We start from the raw sequence: 17,059 nt of genomic DNA, 5'->3' as shown, positions 1-17,059 counted from the left end.
ATCTCAATAAAAATCCCAGCAAATTATTTTGTGGATATTAACTAATTCTCTAATTTACATGGAGATGCAAAAGCCACAGAATAGCCAACACCATTTTGAAGGAGAAAAACAAGTTTAAAGGACTGGCACTACCTGATGTCAAGACTTACTACTAAGCAACAGTGATCAAGGCAGTGTGGTATTGGTGAAAGAATAAACAAATAGATCAATGCAACAGAATGGAGAGCCCAGGAGTAGTCTCATGCAAATATGGTTAACTGGTTTATGACAAAGGAAAAGGAAATACAATAGAAGTAAAGATACTCTTTTGAACAGATGATGCTAGAACAAGTGGATGCCCATATGCAAAGAAATGAATCCAGGCACATACCTTATGCCCTTAATAAAAATTAACTCAAAATGAATCACAGTCCTAAATGTAAAATGCAGAATTCTTAGACAATAACATAGGAGAAAACCTAGATAACCTTGGATTTAGTGGTGACTTTTAGATTCAACACCAAAGGCACAATCCATGAAAGAAAGAATTGATAACCTAGACTTCATTAAAACTAAAAACTTCTCTGCTAATGATACTCTCAAAAGCATGAGAAGACAAGCCACAGAATGGGAGAAAATATTTGCAAGAGGCAAATCTGATAAAGACTGTTACCCAAAATATGCAAAGAATTATTGAAACATAACAAGAAAAACAAGAACCCAATTAAAAAAAAAAAAAAAAACAAGCAAAAGGAACCTAAAGTATAATTAAAAAAAAAATTAAGATATTGGAAAAATAAAGAGGTGCAGAAAATGCTAAATTCACCAAAAAAAAAAAAAAAAGAGCAAAAGAAAGGAACCTAAAGTATAATTAAAAAAAAAATTAAGATATTGGAAAAATAAAGAGGTGCAGAAAATTCTAAATTCACCAAAAAAAAAAAAAAAGAGCAAAAGACTTGAACACCAAAGATGTACTGATAGCAAACAAGCATACGAAAAGCACATCCTGAATACATGCCATCAGGGCATTGCAAATTAAAACAATGATATACCATAAGTGTCTCCTTATAAAATGTCCAAAATCCAAAATATTGACAAAGTCAAATAGTGGTGAGGATGTGGAACAAAATAAACTCTCATTTATTTTTTGGGGGAATGCAAAATAGTACAGCTACTTTGGAATATAGTTTGGCAGTTTCTTTAAACTAAACATACTCTTACTATACAGTGCAGCAATCACACTCCTTGGTATTTACCCAAAGGAGTTCAAAACATAACCTACCTTAAACGTGCTCAGAACACTTACATTAGCCTGCAGTTAGTAAAAGCAAAATTTAAAATTTGATGTATGCTTTCTATGGAATGCATATTGCTTTTGCATCATTGTAAACTTGAAAAAATATAATCATGTCATCATAAGTCGGAGACTATCGGTAGTTTGAAAGTAAAAGAATAAAAGATGAGAGACCTTGCAAATATTAACTGGAAGAAAACTGGAGTGACTGTATTAATACCAGACAAAATAGACTTTAAAACAAAAATTGCTGCTAGAGTCAAAAGATATTATATAATGGTAAAAGGATCACTCTATCAAGAAGAGATAACAATTACAAATACATATACCCTACCATCAGAGCTCCCAAATACATGAAGCAAAAGCTGACAGAATTGAAGGGAAAATAAACAATTCAACAATAGTAGATGGAAACGTCAACACTTCACTTTCAATAACGACTAAAACTAGATAGAAGATACACAAAGAAATAGAAGACTTGAACAACACGCATAAACCAACAGACATCTGTAGAACACTTACCCAACAAAAATAGAATATACTTTCTTCTCGAGTGAATACAGAACATTCTCTAGATCATATATTAGTCTAAAAAAAAAGTCTCACTAAATTTAAAAGGACTGAGTCATACAAAATATGTCATCTGACCATAACACAATAAAATTAGAAATCAATATCAAAAGGAAATTTGGGAAATTCACAAATAAGGAAGAATGTTTTAAAATACTATTTGACTTTTTAAGTTGAAAATCTAATTGGGAACTTAAATAGTTTTAAACATAGCATAAATAAAGAGATGCAGCTATTAAAATTTTTGAATAACATTAGTGTCCTTGATTTCTATCTTTCTCACTAGTGCCGATGTAGAAGAATTATCCCTGTATCTGGGATCCCTTTCGTCATTATCTAGGAGCTCTCTTTGAAAAAAGAAACTATACCCTAATCAGTGCCAATCATTTTACCCTCCCATTTTCACCCTATTCTTTTCAATAAAATTGTTTTATAAACATCATTTTCAAACTGTTACTTAATAGATGCAAGATTATCATGCCAATTGGAAGTTCAAAAGAATATTCTAAATGGCAACTCCCCAAGTTAAACTGTTAGCCAAAAACTAAGTGTTTGCACCATTCTAATAAGAAAAAACTCTTTCTACCAAAAGATTCTAGTCATTTTAACTTACTATTTATTATGTTCATCTTTTTCTAAATACCTTGGGGATTATTGCAATAAATAAGATTCAGATTCTGCCCGCAGCAACCTTGTGATCTATTAGACAAATGGTGGTAGCCAGACAAGTACACAAATAACCTCCATTACATGCAAAATGTGACAAATGCAATGATTAAGGCACGAAAGACTATAGTGATTTAAAAAGGGAATTGTTACATCTAATTAGAGTACTTAAGAGAAGCATCTTATAAAGTAATGGTTCTCAACACTGGCTGCTCATTAGTATCACACTGGGAGCTTTAAGAAACCTTGATGACCAGACTTTGCCACAGAGCAAACAAATCAGAATATCTCATGTAAGTGGCCTGAGCATCAGAATTTTTTAAAGCTCCCTGGGTGATTCTAATGTGCAGCCAAATTTGAGAATCATTGTTATAAAAGACAAGTAAGAAAGACATAGAATTGAACAACGTGTAAAGTTTCACTTGAAAGGGAACTGGATACTAGAGCACTTGAAAAAATCCTCACTTCAATATAACTAATATATTTTCATTCTTCCAACTACAGCTCAATTAAAACATCCCTAAAAAGCTTTTCCTGACTCCTCCAATGATAGTCATAATATCTTAAAAATGGTAATAAAAGCTGACACTCTTTAATGCACCTTGCAGTATGTCACGTACCATTCTAAGCACTAAATATATTTCAATACGTAGCCCTCCCAATAATGCTAGGAGATAGATAGTATTATTATTCCCATTTTACATGAAAGGAAGGTAAATAACTTGTCAAAGTTATCCAGCTAAGAAGTAGCAGAGCTGGGATTCAAGTACAATGGCTCCAGAATCCCCGTTCTGAGACACAACCAACTATAGTCTGATATTCCTTTTCAAGCCCCACAAAGGACACAGTATACTTCCATCACACCATGAAACATATTATATTGTAAAGGTTTGTGAGATTTTTCTCTTCTACTAGTCATTCATTCATTCATCCAGTTAACAATTGCTGAGCACACACTCAATTGTGCCAAAAATTGTGCTTGGTTTTTGAATCAGAAATACAAAATCACATGTTCATATTTCATGTCAAGGAGTTTTAGTCTAGAGCAGAGTTCAGCAAACTACAGTTGATGAGTCAAATCCTGCTTGCCACTTGTTTTTGTAAATAAAGATTTATTGAGCCATAGCTATGCTCATTGGTTTATGTATTATCCAGAGCTGCTTTCGTGCTACAACATAAATAGCATAGTGAAATAGGTGTGACAGAGACCCTCTGGCCACAAAGCCTAAAAGATTTACTATCTGGCTCTTTATAGAAAAAGTTTGCCAACTCCTAGTGTAAAAAATATGACAAAAGAGGAAGTCATCAATGACTATCCAATGAGGTGTATGCTATGAGGCCCAAGATACTGTGGGAACATAAAAGAGAAATCTAGATTAGGTTAGAGGGTCAGCAAAAGTCTTCTAGATGGCATGATACTTGAGTTAGTTTTGGAAGGCTGAGTAGAGTCAATTAGATAAAAAAAGACCAGGGAGACTTTTCAGTAATATTACATAGGCAAGGTCAACGGTGATCCAAGGAGCCAGAGTAATGACAGTAAGAATAGCAAACAGGGTGGATATGCTTAAATTATATTACCTAGTTCTACAGAATTTATGAAAATACATCTTTGATTTCTTGGTTCTCATTATTTAGCACAACTAGCGGTGTGTATAGAGTTGGAACTCACTAAATGTTTGTTAACCAAAAAGATTACTTCTTAAGTACAAGATAAACATCTTTCACTTTAAAAAAGGAGAAAATAGTTGCCTTCCATTTGTTCTTAAAATGATCAAACTATAACAATTCTGGATTTTTTTCACCCATTGTCCTAGAGTGGAAAAAAACACCATTTTTTTCTCGTTTTCAGTTGTGTATATATATATCATATTAACAATATAGTTGTACAAATGATAAGTGGTTGCAATACACTGTACCTGGAAAATTCATAGGCAGTTCAAATGGCTGTAGAGACTCACAACCTTCCATCTGCTCACAAATTTCAGCTATGATCTTCTTAATTTTGAGACCAGTAATTTTAATCACTTCTCCTGTTGAAAAACAGCATTCATTTCCAAACATTTCATAAATAGAGCCTAAAAGGAAAGAAAAGTTAAAACAGCTTTTTAAAAAGAAAACAGTGAAAAACAAAGTAGACTCAAAAGCTTAATATAAAGTGTTTTAATTCAGTTCCTGTCTTAGCTACCTACTAAACAGGAATTTAATCAAGCTTGACAAAATGGACAGCATAGACCAGAAAAATATTAGATTTTCACTTTTTCCACTGGGCCAAGTATAAATAATCTTATTCTCTTTATTTTTTTTAAATTGAATTTATGGTTTCCTCAGCACCCTTAGCTTATCTTACCATGGTCGAACTACAAACATATCTCCCACTACTGAGATTTATGATCTGTTTTTGCTGGGTCACAAAATTAAGCTTATATGACTCAACAATGATCTAAGTAACAACTGCAAACAAGGTTGTCATACAATCGGATATGAAAAGACAGAGGGTTGCACACTAGGGCTTCATGTTAACAGGATCATATTTATTTATTAGATCTGGTTCTCTTCATTAGCATGAAAGTAAAACTTTTTGCCCATATTTATCTGTTGGTTTTTGACAAACTAGAAACCATTCTGAATATCTTTATGGCGATAGGGGGCAGACCAACCCAGATAAACTGAAAAGCTTCATTTTAGGATTTCAGTCTTCTTCTTGACAAAATTTTTATCATAGGTGCTACAGCTAAGTTTTCATTCACTTATTTTCCTTTAATATTCCCTGACGGAAGGACAGTGAGTAGTAAAATAACCAGCAGATGAGCAACAGGCAAGAGCAGAGGCAAAAATTCTGGATAATCTACCCCCAGTGAAAAGGAAATAACCTAAAAATGACATCTCTGGCATATTATTGCTTTACAATTCAACACTAAACTTAAGGCTGGTATATAGAGCTGTGAGCTTTTATATATATCAATTGTTCCTCACCTCCAAGATGGTTTGCATTGCCTTTGCCATACTAAATGTAAAGTATATGAGCACAGCATTTTAGGTTTGCTAATTTGTTTTCTGAATTTTTCTGTATTGAACCACCTCCTCATAGAATTGTTCCTGATATACAGCATGCACCTCAAATGCTTTTATGGCATTAATGGTTGTCAGAAAAGTCATTAAACCTGACATCCAATGTAGCTCTAAACAACAACTCTGAGGTCATACCAGAGTCCTAGTAGGTGACAGGGCACACTCAAATTAGAATAATTTCAGGAGGTTTATCTTAGGGGCCATCTTTAAAAAGGTGGCACAGACAGTTCTAAGCAACCAAAGAAAACAAATGTCCTGACCTCACTCTTCTCCAAAGGCATCCCATTAACCAAATTCTGCCAGAAGCCAGAGGACAAGCGAGCTGCTAATGTCCCCACAGAAGTCAGTCTCCCAGGCAGAGTGGGTATGAAAATCCAGCACACCCACATTACTGTCCATATCTTAGCAAGAAGCACTTTTGCAGACAAGAAGAATACATCTAAAGAATACATCTTAAAGATAATCTATCCATTCCTCAAGCTTTGAGTACATATTTCCATAACCCTCTCCTTGTCTCATACTATTCCCTTAACTACACATGTGCTCATAGTTTCATTAACTTTAATACATAGTGTTATCAGCAGGCTCAAGTCCTTTCTGGAACAAATTGAGATATTAAAAATACTAATAAATCCACAGTAACATTTTCCTCCAATTGACTCTGAATGGTTATTTGCTATGATCCTCATTTGGCAATTAATCACATACTAACATTTTATATCTTTAGTATTATCTCAGCCTGTACTTAACTTTTTATGTTTGTTTTTATGACTCCCAATTCAATTTTAAACTTCATGAGACGAAATATCGCATTACATTCTTGTATGACTACAACACATCAACTTCCCCTCTTCATTCATTCAGCAAACTTTGATTAAAAAAAAAAAAAAAAAAAAAAAAACCTACTATGTTGTTTATTGGCAAAAGGAATCAGAGATAAAAATTGCTTCCCCCCAGAAGCATTGTCTTGAAGGGAAAGAACAATTAAGGAGACAATTGCGACAGATTATGAGAAAGGTGTAATAAAGGAAATACAGGGCATTGTGGGAGTATACTGAAGGCATTTAATCATGCAATTACATGAAAAAGAGATTAAAGAAGGATTCATGGAGGAGATGGCGGCAGATTTGAGTTTTAAAGGAAGAGTCAGAGGACACCAGGACAGGCAGAGGAAATAGTATTTGAAAAGGTACTGACGTGTGAAAGAGCCTGATACATTCTGGAAACTTCAAGTACTTTGTTATGTCTAAAATCTAAAGTAAGAAAGAGGAAGTGGTAAAAACAGAGACTAGAGAAGTAGAGGGAGTCCAGATGGTTCAGAGCATTCATTATTGATTCATTATCAATAAATAAAAAAGCAATTCAAAGTCTGAAGCAACCTCAAAGTCAGATAATCTACATTTCCAGTTATCGTGGTCCAAGAACACATTTAAAGACAGGTCATTTGTACTCTAAGTGTTTGCTATACAAACCTTGGTCCACTGCATCACCTGAGAGCTTGTTAGAATCTTAGACCCCAGACCTGCTGAATCAGAACCTGTGTTTTTAACAAGATCCCTAGATGATTTATAAGTACATTAAGGTTTGCAAACGTTGGCTTAGGCAACAAATGGATAACAAAATAGTCTCTGTTTTGAAATTGTTGCAAAACTAACAGAGAGGGGAGAATGTGTTAAGCAGAGAAAACACTGGGCGTCATTGAGTTAGAGGATGTTATAAGTGGAGAGAGGGAAAGGGAAGGATTTTAAGTAAAGGAGCAAGAAGTAAAATTTTTCTTTGTCACATTAAATGGAACATAATTTAACCTAGCCCATCTCAGCTGAAGTCTGTCGGGCTTAATTTCAGTGCAATGATTATCTAATTGTAAATGTAATGTATATCAAATTGGCTGAGTTGGAATGTCATCTTTCTTTTAAAGGTTCAATTGTAATTCAAAATAAAAAGATAAATTTGTGTGAGATTTCATACCAATTCACATGGAACAGAAGCCAGAGAATTCTATAAAAACAAATTTCATGAGTCTTGGTCACCACAAGAAAAGCTTTTGACTCTGCAGGTCTTTTTCCAAGCAAGTCTTTCCTTTTGGAAGAAGAAAGGTCACTTATTTCAGTCACATAAGGAAAAGAACATCTTGTAAATGCTAATCTTTTATAATTTCTCTTTAATATTTTGTGACTTCCAATTTTCTTCAACCAAGAAAGCTGTTAACTCATTTTTAATAAAGAAAGTGTTCAGAGACATCCGGCACTAGAAAGTTATGTCTATGATAGGTGACAGGGACATATAGCAAAGCTCAAGTCCCTAAAACTGGAAATCTTATACTTTGTTAACACTAATATAATGTGTCTTAAAATATATTTTTTCCTTCATGATAAATTAAAATGGTGAGTTTAAAAATAGCCAACTTTCATTATCTCAAAGCAAACACATAATATGTGTAATTGCTTTTAAAAAATTGCTGAGATGTGTTTCTGAAATATATCTGTGTATATATAGACATACATATTAAAATGGCTTTCATTTCATTTTAACCATAAAACATGTATTTTGAATATGCAAATCTCAAATCTATTAAATCTTTACAGACTGATTCTTTCCAAGTCAGAGCATATGTATTCAGGATAATGCCAAACATCAGAGAAAGCTGGAACAAAGCAGCCTGTTTTCAGTGATCAAACATTGCCCCCGAAGGCTGTAATGAAAGAGCCATGTGCCTTTGAAATCACCTTTTCTGTAATGCTACTTTGCTCAATAAAAACGACACATTAATATCCTTTTATGAGCTCATCCCTTGTTTGACAATCCATATAAGCAATGTTGTGATCACATCAGAGCAGCCAAAACAATTGGTTCAATAGATTTTCTTCCATCTTCCCTCCAAAGTTAAAAATGTATGACAGTCAGCAAAGAGGAAACTACATTGGATGTTTCTCCCCTTTACTCAAATGCATTCTCCCTCCACTACTGCCTGCCCTCCCACCCCCAGCCACTATACCAGGCCACCCATCCCTTTACATCCTCATCAACTTTTCAAAGTCCAACCAATTCCAAAGTTTCAGCCCATATTCATCATTTTCTTCAAAGCCTTCCATGATTCCTACACATAAGTAAGAATTAATTCTGTCCTCTGTGCTCTGATAGCACTTCATGCGTATCTCCATTATAGCCCTTATGTGATTATTATCACTGCTTCAATTGGAGTGTTATGTATATTTTGGAATTATTATGATTTCCTAGAGAAGAGAAGAGACATTATCTTAACTATATGTATACCTTCCCCACAGCTAGTAAAACAGTTTTTATCACTTATTAGATCATTAGTGAATGTTGTTATAATTTTGTTTCACTGTAAAATGACAATTTTTGTGAATATAATAGTGGTCCTTCTACATAAGCAGTTTAAAGCATGGTCAAGTCAAAGGTTTTTGAATGGCTTATATCTTTATTTGGTATGTTTGATATCTAATATACAAGCAAAGTATATGCAAGCTGGCCACATTGTGAATTCCCTAGACAAGGAGTAATGAGGGTAGTAGTTCTATAATATGAATCTCTACTTGTTAAGTTTGCATAAAGAGGGAGCTCATGTGATCATCTGAGATATGTTTTTATAAGTTAGGAAATTATAACTGCAAAGTATGGCTGATAGTGTCTGACAGAACCATATCCAGTGGGGTTGCCAGTGGAGATGCATCGTTGCTCATTATAAATAGATGTGATTATTTTTTGCTTCAGGATAGCACAAATTATCAAGAAGGAGCATCCCTCTAAAAGAAATGTTTAAGTGTAAAACTATTTTATTGGCAATTGTGTACCTAGACATGGAAGTTGATATGACATTGCGACCATTATAGTGATAAATTCAGTTTTCCAAATGAACCTCTAGATAAAGCAGCCACAGGAATGAATTTCAAAAGAGGCCATGGTTGCAATAGACATTTATGTGGCCAGTCTTCCATAAAGAGATGGTCTGCATTTTCTGTAAGGCAGAGACAATGTCATTCCCACTCTATGAAGAATGTGTCTAAAAATAAGTGAGCATGATATTTTAATGCAATGTACATATAAGTAGACATGAAAAAGCAAGCTTTCAGCTTTACTAAGGATGGATTCTTCTAGTTGGACACTAGATATACCACTAAGAGGTACATCTGAGTAATGCTAGGGAATGATCCTTCCAGGCCATAGAGATTCTCTCATTCCCAAAACATCAGTATTAAGATGGCAAAACATTGGGATTACATAATAAGAAAAGTTATGGCTGTGCTAAGAACTAAGGTAAAATCTCTCTAACCTCTAAGAATACAGGATTTTTTTTGTGAATTGGGGGTTTAAGTATTATCCAGGAAGTCAAACCTAAAGACTGAAATATGCAAAAGACTGTAGTAAATGTTGGTGAGTCTTACTTAAAACATCTCAACACGGGGAAGCAATAAAAGTTACTACAAATTGGAAATGCTGGGGCTTGAGAGCCAAAAATAAATAAATAAATAAATAAAATCAGATTAAAATAGTACTAGGGTCAAAACCCAGAAAAGCACAACATTTCAATCACTCTGAGTGATGTGCAAGAAATTCAAATGACTAAATTTCAGTGATAGAAGAATAATAAATCACTGTTTCATGCACTAGCTAAAAATGTGTTTGTTTAATGGCAAATTTATTAATTTAATAGATTAAATAAAACTGTACTAAGAGGGCTTACAAGTGGCTGTCATGATAGAAGTCATCATTGTGGCTCATTGAGTCAACATTATCAGAGCAAAGGGATTTGAGGGTATGTGTATGAAATAAATATCCCTCCTGTGTATTCACAAAACATTCGTCTATGACTGTGGAACAAATCAGTGATTGTACATCTTCTGACACTATTATTGATCAAATATTTCCCATATTTCACCCAAATTTTAAGCCTCAAAATGACATAAATAATATCATAATTTTATATATAAACAGTATTGCATTGGGAGTTGGCTTATTGTTTTAGGAAGGACTTGGTTTCAAGTACATTTTATACACATCAACATCTCTGCCTACATTTTATATCTTAAATGTTAAATAAATTTAATATAGACATCTATAGTCATTTAAAATTATAAACTTCCTCTGTATTTCCATTTAATGAATACAAATGTACTGATTGCATTGATTACACAGGGACCCTAATGGGGTATAGTGTGTTCGCACAATACATACAAAATAAAGCTTCATGCTATTATATATTTCCCTAACTTTGTTAGCATTAATTAAACACTCCATTAACTATTCTGCTTGCAAATTTTAGTTTAGAAATTGAGAATAAAGACTGGGCACAGTGGCTCACACCTGTAAGCCCAGCACTTTGGGAGGCCGAGGTGGGTGGATCACCTGAGTTTAGGAGTCCAAGACCAGCCTAGTCAATGTGGCGAAACCTGTCTCTACTAAAAATACAAAAATTAGCTGGGCATGGTGGACTCCAGCCTGGGCAACAGAGCCAAAAAAAAAAAAAAAAAAAAAGAATTTACTTCCTAGGAGATTTCACCTGCTTGTGGCTTTAGAACTGAGCTGTGTAGGTCCAGCAACTCAAAGCAACCATGGTCAATTAGGATCAGCATTAACTCATACAACTCAGAAGAATATAAGGTAGAAATCAGAATGCCAGTCCAATAACTTGCAATTAGAATTATTACTGTCAAATTGATTAAAATTCCTGTGTCTTTTAGCTAGGACACTCAGGCTGCTGTGTCATTGAGATAGATGAGTTAATAACACTGATTAAGACTTTATGTATTAGGTTATAACTTTCCTTTTTCAGGATATTGAAATTTACTCTAACTTTCTAACTCGTTGAGACTACATCCTTATTTCCTGCCTTGACTGTGGTCATATGTTTGCACTTAACTCCTTCTGGAAGCGTTTCCAAAACTATCTGTGGTGAAGACCTAATTCATTTTCCTTTTCTGATCCATCATGAATTAGTACTTTGATAAAATGCAATAAAATGAGTTATAAAAATAAAATTAAATAATGCAAAATATAAGCACAATTTCAATGAATGACCTCCAAAATTTATTTAAAAATTTAAGCCTTTACTGTTTTTTTTTTCCTTTCCTTTCCTTTCCTTTCCTTCTTTAGAGTCTTACTCTGTCATGCAGGCTGGAGTGCAGTGGTACAATCTCAGCTCACTGCAACCTTCACCTCCTGGGTTCCAGTGATTCTCCTGCCTCAGCCTCCCAGGTAGCTGGGATTACAGGCGCTCACCATCATGCCCAGATAATTTTTGTATTTTCAGTAGAGACAGGGTTTCACCATGTTGGCCAGGCTAGTCTTGAACTCCTGACTTCAAGTGATCCACCCACCTTGGCCTCCCAAAGTGCTGGGATTACAGGTGTCAACCACCCTGCCCAGCCCCAGGAGATGAATTCTATACCTTCTACCTAAATAACAGGCCAAGTAGTCTCCATGAGAGAGACAGCAAATATGTGCAGTATATTCTACCGTTTGTCCCTCCCATCACTAATCATCCAAGGTATATTTTGAGCTGACTCTAGATATGACCTAATAATCCTCAACATCAAGTTCTAGGTGACTATCCATCAGTTGAAGATGGCATGCCAGGTATTAATTATGCCCAGCCCAGTCCTGCACTATGACTCATCTTGCTTTCTTTAAGCCCCTTGGCTAATATTTTTAAAGACTTTAATCCTCAAATTGGGCTAATTTACTCCCAAAGGCTTGGTCTAATGAAATCTGGCAGAAGAATACAGAACTCTTCATTCAATCATTTATTCCAGGTCAGTTGTCTGAATTGAGGCATAAAACTCCAACTTGATAATAATCACAGTTGTATACAACCCAATGGCAGTTGTAGAATGAGTTTAAATTTCATTTACATTTCTGAGTGCTAGCAGCTTTAATGATCTCGCGAATCATTGCATCTCAGGCAGGAAAATTTAAATATTCTTTTATCCTGTTAATGTATTATGATAACTGAGTCCCTATACAGTATCTGTACCAGACAGGTGTCCAGATTTTATTTGAACATCTTCAGTGATGGAATTCCATTATTTTAAGGTGATCTGCTTTACTTTTGAGCAGCTCTTACTGTTAAAAATTTCTTCATTTTATTAACCTTTATCTGTGCTTATCTGGGATATACACACTCAAACAGGTTTTTAGCCTTTGAAATCATACAGAAAACAATTATCTTAACTCTTCTACGTAGAAGCCTTAACATATTTGAAGACGGCTGTTCTTTCTAACAAACAAATCTGTCAAACAATTGGAGTATATTCAGGGCCACTGCTTACTGCATAGGTTGCCCATTATAAAACTGCTTGAACCACAACTTACATGGATGTGAATGGCATCCTTGGCGTTGTGGAGCATGGAATCTTACTTCTCAAAAATATATGTACTTAAGTGTTCCAGGAAAGACTAAATAGTAGCACTCAGAGATGTCCAAAGGAAGTTTCCTGCCAGAAAACTAAAAATATTTGTGTGAGGAAAAACCAGACATTTCATACTAGCAACATTTGACTTTGCCAACCAATGGTCAAAGTAATACCTACAGTAGAAAAAGTACAAATGTCTTAAAGCTGAGCAGCAAATGTAGGGAAATAATACCTCATCAATAGCTAGATTCTTCCCCTGTGTCCCTTCTACCATTAAAGCCAAGACATAAGGATTATTTCCCCAGGGAAGAAAGGAAGTTTTAGTCATTGTTTAGCTCTGAGATTCAAAGACATTTTGAATACTTAGGGAGATAATTGTCTTGACAAGATAGGCTTTATTAAAATTGAACAGTATTTTTCACAATTGTCAAAATCTTTTCATATGAATATAAGAGTCAAATAATGAAAGATGATCTATAGTAGATCATAGACCAAGGGGGGCACAGTGCATGACATAAAGGAATTTATCACCCTGCTGAAAAAAATTTGGGATTTTTTTTTAGTACAAAGAGAAAAAATAAAGAATACTATGTTTTATTTCCAAAATCTACTCTTTGTGCCAGATCAGAAAAAAAAGACTTTTAAAATCAAAGCTTTTGATTTACAAGAGCTGTTTCTTATTGAGAGAAGTAAAAGCCAGGTCTTGAGGAAGGTCATAGAATTTATGCTTTGCAGTTAGTTTGAAAGGGAATAAAAGAATCTTAGACTATCTTCTGGGAGAGTACTAGGGAAGCAGAGAGGTGATTTCAATAGAGAGGCATCTTGGAGAAGATGAGTTGGGTCTGATTTGAAGACGTCATGTGCAGAAGTCCAGAGATTTCTATAAATACCCTACTCAGCATCCCCTGTGATCAGATTCGGGAAGCTGTCACTGTAGATTTTGACAAATTACCATCCTAACAAATACTAAATCAACCTGAAGAAACAAGATCAGTGTCTCAGCCTCTCAGTTCTGTTTGTTGAAGGTCTCCATCAACACTTACTTGAACGTCCAGCAAATTTATGTTTATCCATATGTATCATGTACATATGGATGTTTGCATATATGGATGTCTGCATATCATATGGATGTCTGCATATACACTCTCAGGTTAATGATTGATTAGGACTCATAGAAGTCAGAAAAGCTGTTATACTCATGGTTACAATTTATTCAGAGAAAGAACACAGATTAAAATGAGCCAATGGAAAAGGTGCATGGGGCAGAGCCCAAGAAAAACCAGGCACAGGTTTCCAATTGTCCGCTCCAGGTGGAGTCACATGCACAGAGCATCATTCTCCCAGCAATGATGAGTGACAACATCTACAAACAATTGCTAACAAGGAAAGTTTACCTGATCCTTGGAGTCCTGGGATTTTACTGGAGGTCGATCACAGAAGCATGGAGTGCACACACAACTGACCTTAACTACTAAATATGCAGCACTCCCTCAGAAGTGAAACTCAAACAGTGTGGCCAAGGACCTCAGGTGAAAACCAAAACAAACAAAACTAAAAAAAACAGATATTCATCAAAAATCACCTTGTTAGTATGAGCTATCCATGCTAACAGATGTTAGAGTGGTCAAACGTCCAAAGTATACAAAACACTCATCGTGCAGGATGATCCAAAGGTTTATAAGGTATCTCTAAGGAGCCAGTCAAGACCAGTCCTTTCTTTGGAATGTACATAAAGTTTGAACACGCAAAGCCTGCTGAGTTAACCCTTTACTAAATACCATGTTTCAAGACTTTGTTAAAGCTTTTCAGGAAAAAAGTTGTCCAAGACTTGAAAAAAAAAGATTACTACATATCCTCTCAGTGCAGAGCTAGATATTGTCCAGCGGACCTTTTTGGGAATTATCTGATTCTACAGAGGTATACAGCTTGTACTGTCTTGTAGAAAATTGATAGAAATGTAAATTATTCTTATCCATAGTAACGTAAATGATTATTTTCCACTGCAATAAAATGATTTTTTTTCCAGTAAATATGTAATTGATCTATGCCTTGTAGAAAAGATACACTAACGTTCCATGTTTAAGGTTGATAATCAGGTTTGACTATACTGTAATTCATTTTGGCATTTCTGATTTTATTTTTGCTTGTGTGTATGTATGTGGGTTTGAGCTGGATTTAACATCTCACTGATTCCCTCATTTAATGAGTTAAAATTATTTGAACATTCATTTTACGTTTATTTGGCAGTGAGGTTTTTAATTAAGTGAAAAAATTTTATCAGTCTCATATTAGTTGCACAGCATTTGCATGTTCTTTTCAATAAGTTTAGTCATTTGTAACAGAGTGGGATCCTTGAGTCCCAGAAATGCATTGATAATATAAGGAAAATCTCCAATATTTACATTTGAGTGGAAATGCAGTGATGTAACTCACACTCCTGTTATTTGTAGAATATTGTACTTGACTTATACTTTAGATTTTCTTCCTCATATCTTTTTTAGCTCTGCTTTTTCTTCCCTAGTTTTCTGATTTATTGAAGATTCTTTAATTGAAAGAATAAAGATAGATTAATAATTTAGCTTGTTTTTAAAAATACATTAAATTTTACCATATTCATTTATAAAGTGCACTATTCACTATAAGCTACCTACACATAGAGTCTATAGTTTTATTCAATAACTAAAAATTCTAAAACAAATAGTGATGAACATAATTTTATAGTTATGTTACTTAGTTTATTTTTGCAGTCAAATTTTCTCTTTGAATGTTTTTCTTAGCAGATCAAGTGGAAAACAGATAGAATTTCATTATCATTTACTTTGAAGAAAGACAAATACTTTAAAATGTTTTACTCAAAAGAGTCACTGAGAAATTTTAAGATAAATAAATTCTAAAGATTCTAAAAAATTAAATTGCCCTTTGGTGGATGAGCTCTCTCTCCCCATATTTCTGTACGTTTGAAACCAATGCATAAAGTTTCATAACAAATTGAACTGAGAGATATAATATTTAAAAATACTCAATACTCCCTCTTAATTGAACAATTTTTATCATCTACGGAGGATCTAATATCATCCAAGTAAGAGCACAAAACCAGATATTATCAAAAGATATACACACAAAGAAATAACCTATAAAAGCCAAAAGATCCCTTTTTTTGAGAAACTTACATTCTAGGTAGCTGGAGAAAGAAGACACGCACAAATATATAAAGAACAAAAACAAATAAGCTAGTAGACACTAATGTCAGGCACAAAGAGCTTTGGCTAAGGCTATTAAGATTTTTATGTTTATTTTATGTATTTATTTATTTATTTTTTTACTTTTGATAGAACTCAGTAGCCAAGAAAGAAAAAAAAGTTTTCTGTGCTATAGAAAAGGAGATATAGGTACTCTTTTCTAAAGACTGTTCCTTTCTTTCTTCTAGAGGGAAAATCCTAAAGAATTATAGGAAAGGAACATCCTATACAACAACAGAAAACCTGTTAAACAACAACCATTCTACTCTACCCAAACATCACAGGAAAAAAAAAGAGAAAAACATTGTCTTTATGCTCACCCACACCAATAAGGGCTGAATAGAGAAGTGAGGCTTCGCTCTTTGCCAGGCTGTAACAAGCCACTCCCCCATTTTTTCTTGGGTGGTGTCAGAAAAGGCAGAGTAGAGAGCTGGGTCTTACATCTTTTCAAGGCAATAACAGTTCCTCAACCACTGTCAGGGAAACCAGGAGGAGAGCCTGGACTTTCACTCCCACTCAGAAGCACTGATACATCCTTTCTCCTTCCCACTGAGGTGATATAAGAGGATGTCTACTGAAAAATCAGGGCCTTGTGCCCAGCACAATCAGCAGCTTCCCTACCGCATGATGTAAGGGGTGGCCAAGTGCCGAGTAATAAGGCAATGCTCGTACCCCTCCCAACATGGGTAGTGTCAATGAAGCCATAGTGGGGGGTCAGCACTCCCACTCCACATAATAATGAGGATCCTGTCTTCCTAAGGTGTCACAGAGTTGAAGGAGAAACCTGGGATTTCTACCCCACTTGGCAATAATGAGACACTGCTTCCTGCTGTAAGAGTGTCAAAGAAACAAAAAACAGAGAACAAACA

At 34.7% G+C, this 17,059-nt stretch overlaps 1 protein-coding gene across 3 annotated transcripts in view; it reads right to left on the bottom strand.

The window, feature by feature from the left end:
- Positions 1–17,059, bottom strand: part of THEMIS (thymocyte selection associated) — a 245,784-nt gene that overhangs the window by 170,352 nt on the left and 58,373 nt on the right. For all 3 annotated transcript variants that reach the window (XM_012002311.1, XM_012002307.1, XM_012002310.1), the window contains exon 2: positions 4,426–4,584. In XM_012002311.1, the coding sequence (XP_011857701.1) occupies positions 4,426–4,570 (145 nt within the window). In that variant the 5' untranslated portion in view covers positions 4,571–4,584. The remainder of the gene's footprint in view (positions 1–4,425; positions 4,585–17,059) is intronic.

The sequence above is a fragment of the Mandrillus leucophaeus genome, unplaced genomic scaffold (genome assembly GCF_000951045.1).
Source record: "Mandrillus leucophaeus isolate KB7577 unplaced genomic scaffold, Mleu.le_1.0 Scaffold682, whole genome shotgun sequence".
Lineage (NCBI taxonomy): Eukaryota > Metazoa > Chordata > Mammalia > Primates > Cercopithecidae > Mandrillus > Mandrillus leucophaeus.
The sequence above is the reverse complement of the archived record's forward strand: the minus strand, read 5'-3'. Positions and strand labels throughout refer to the sequence as shown.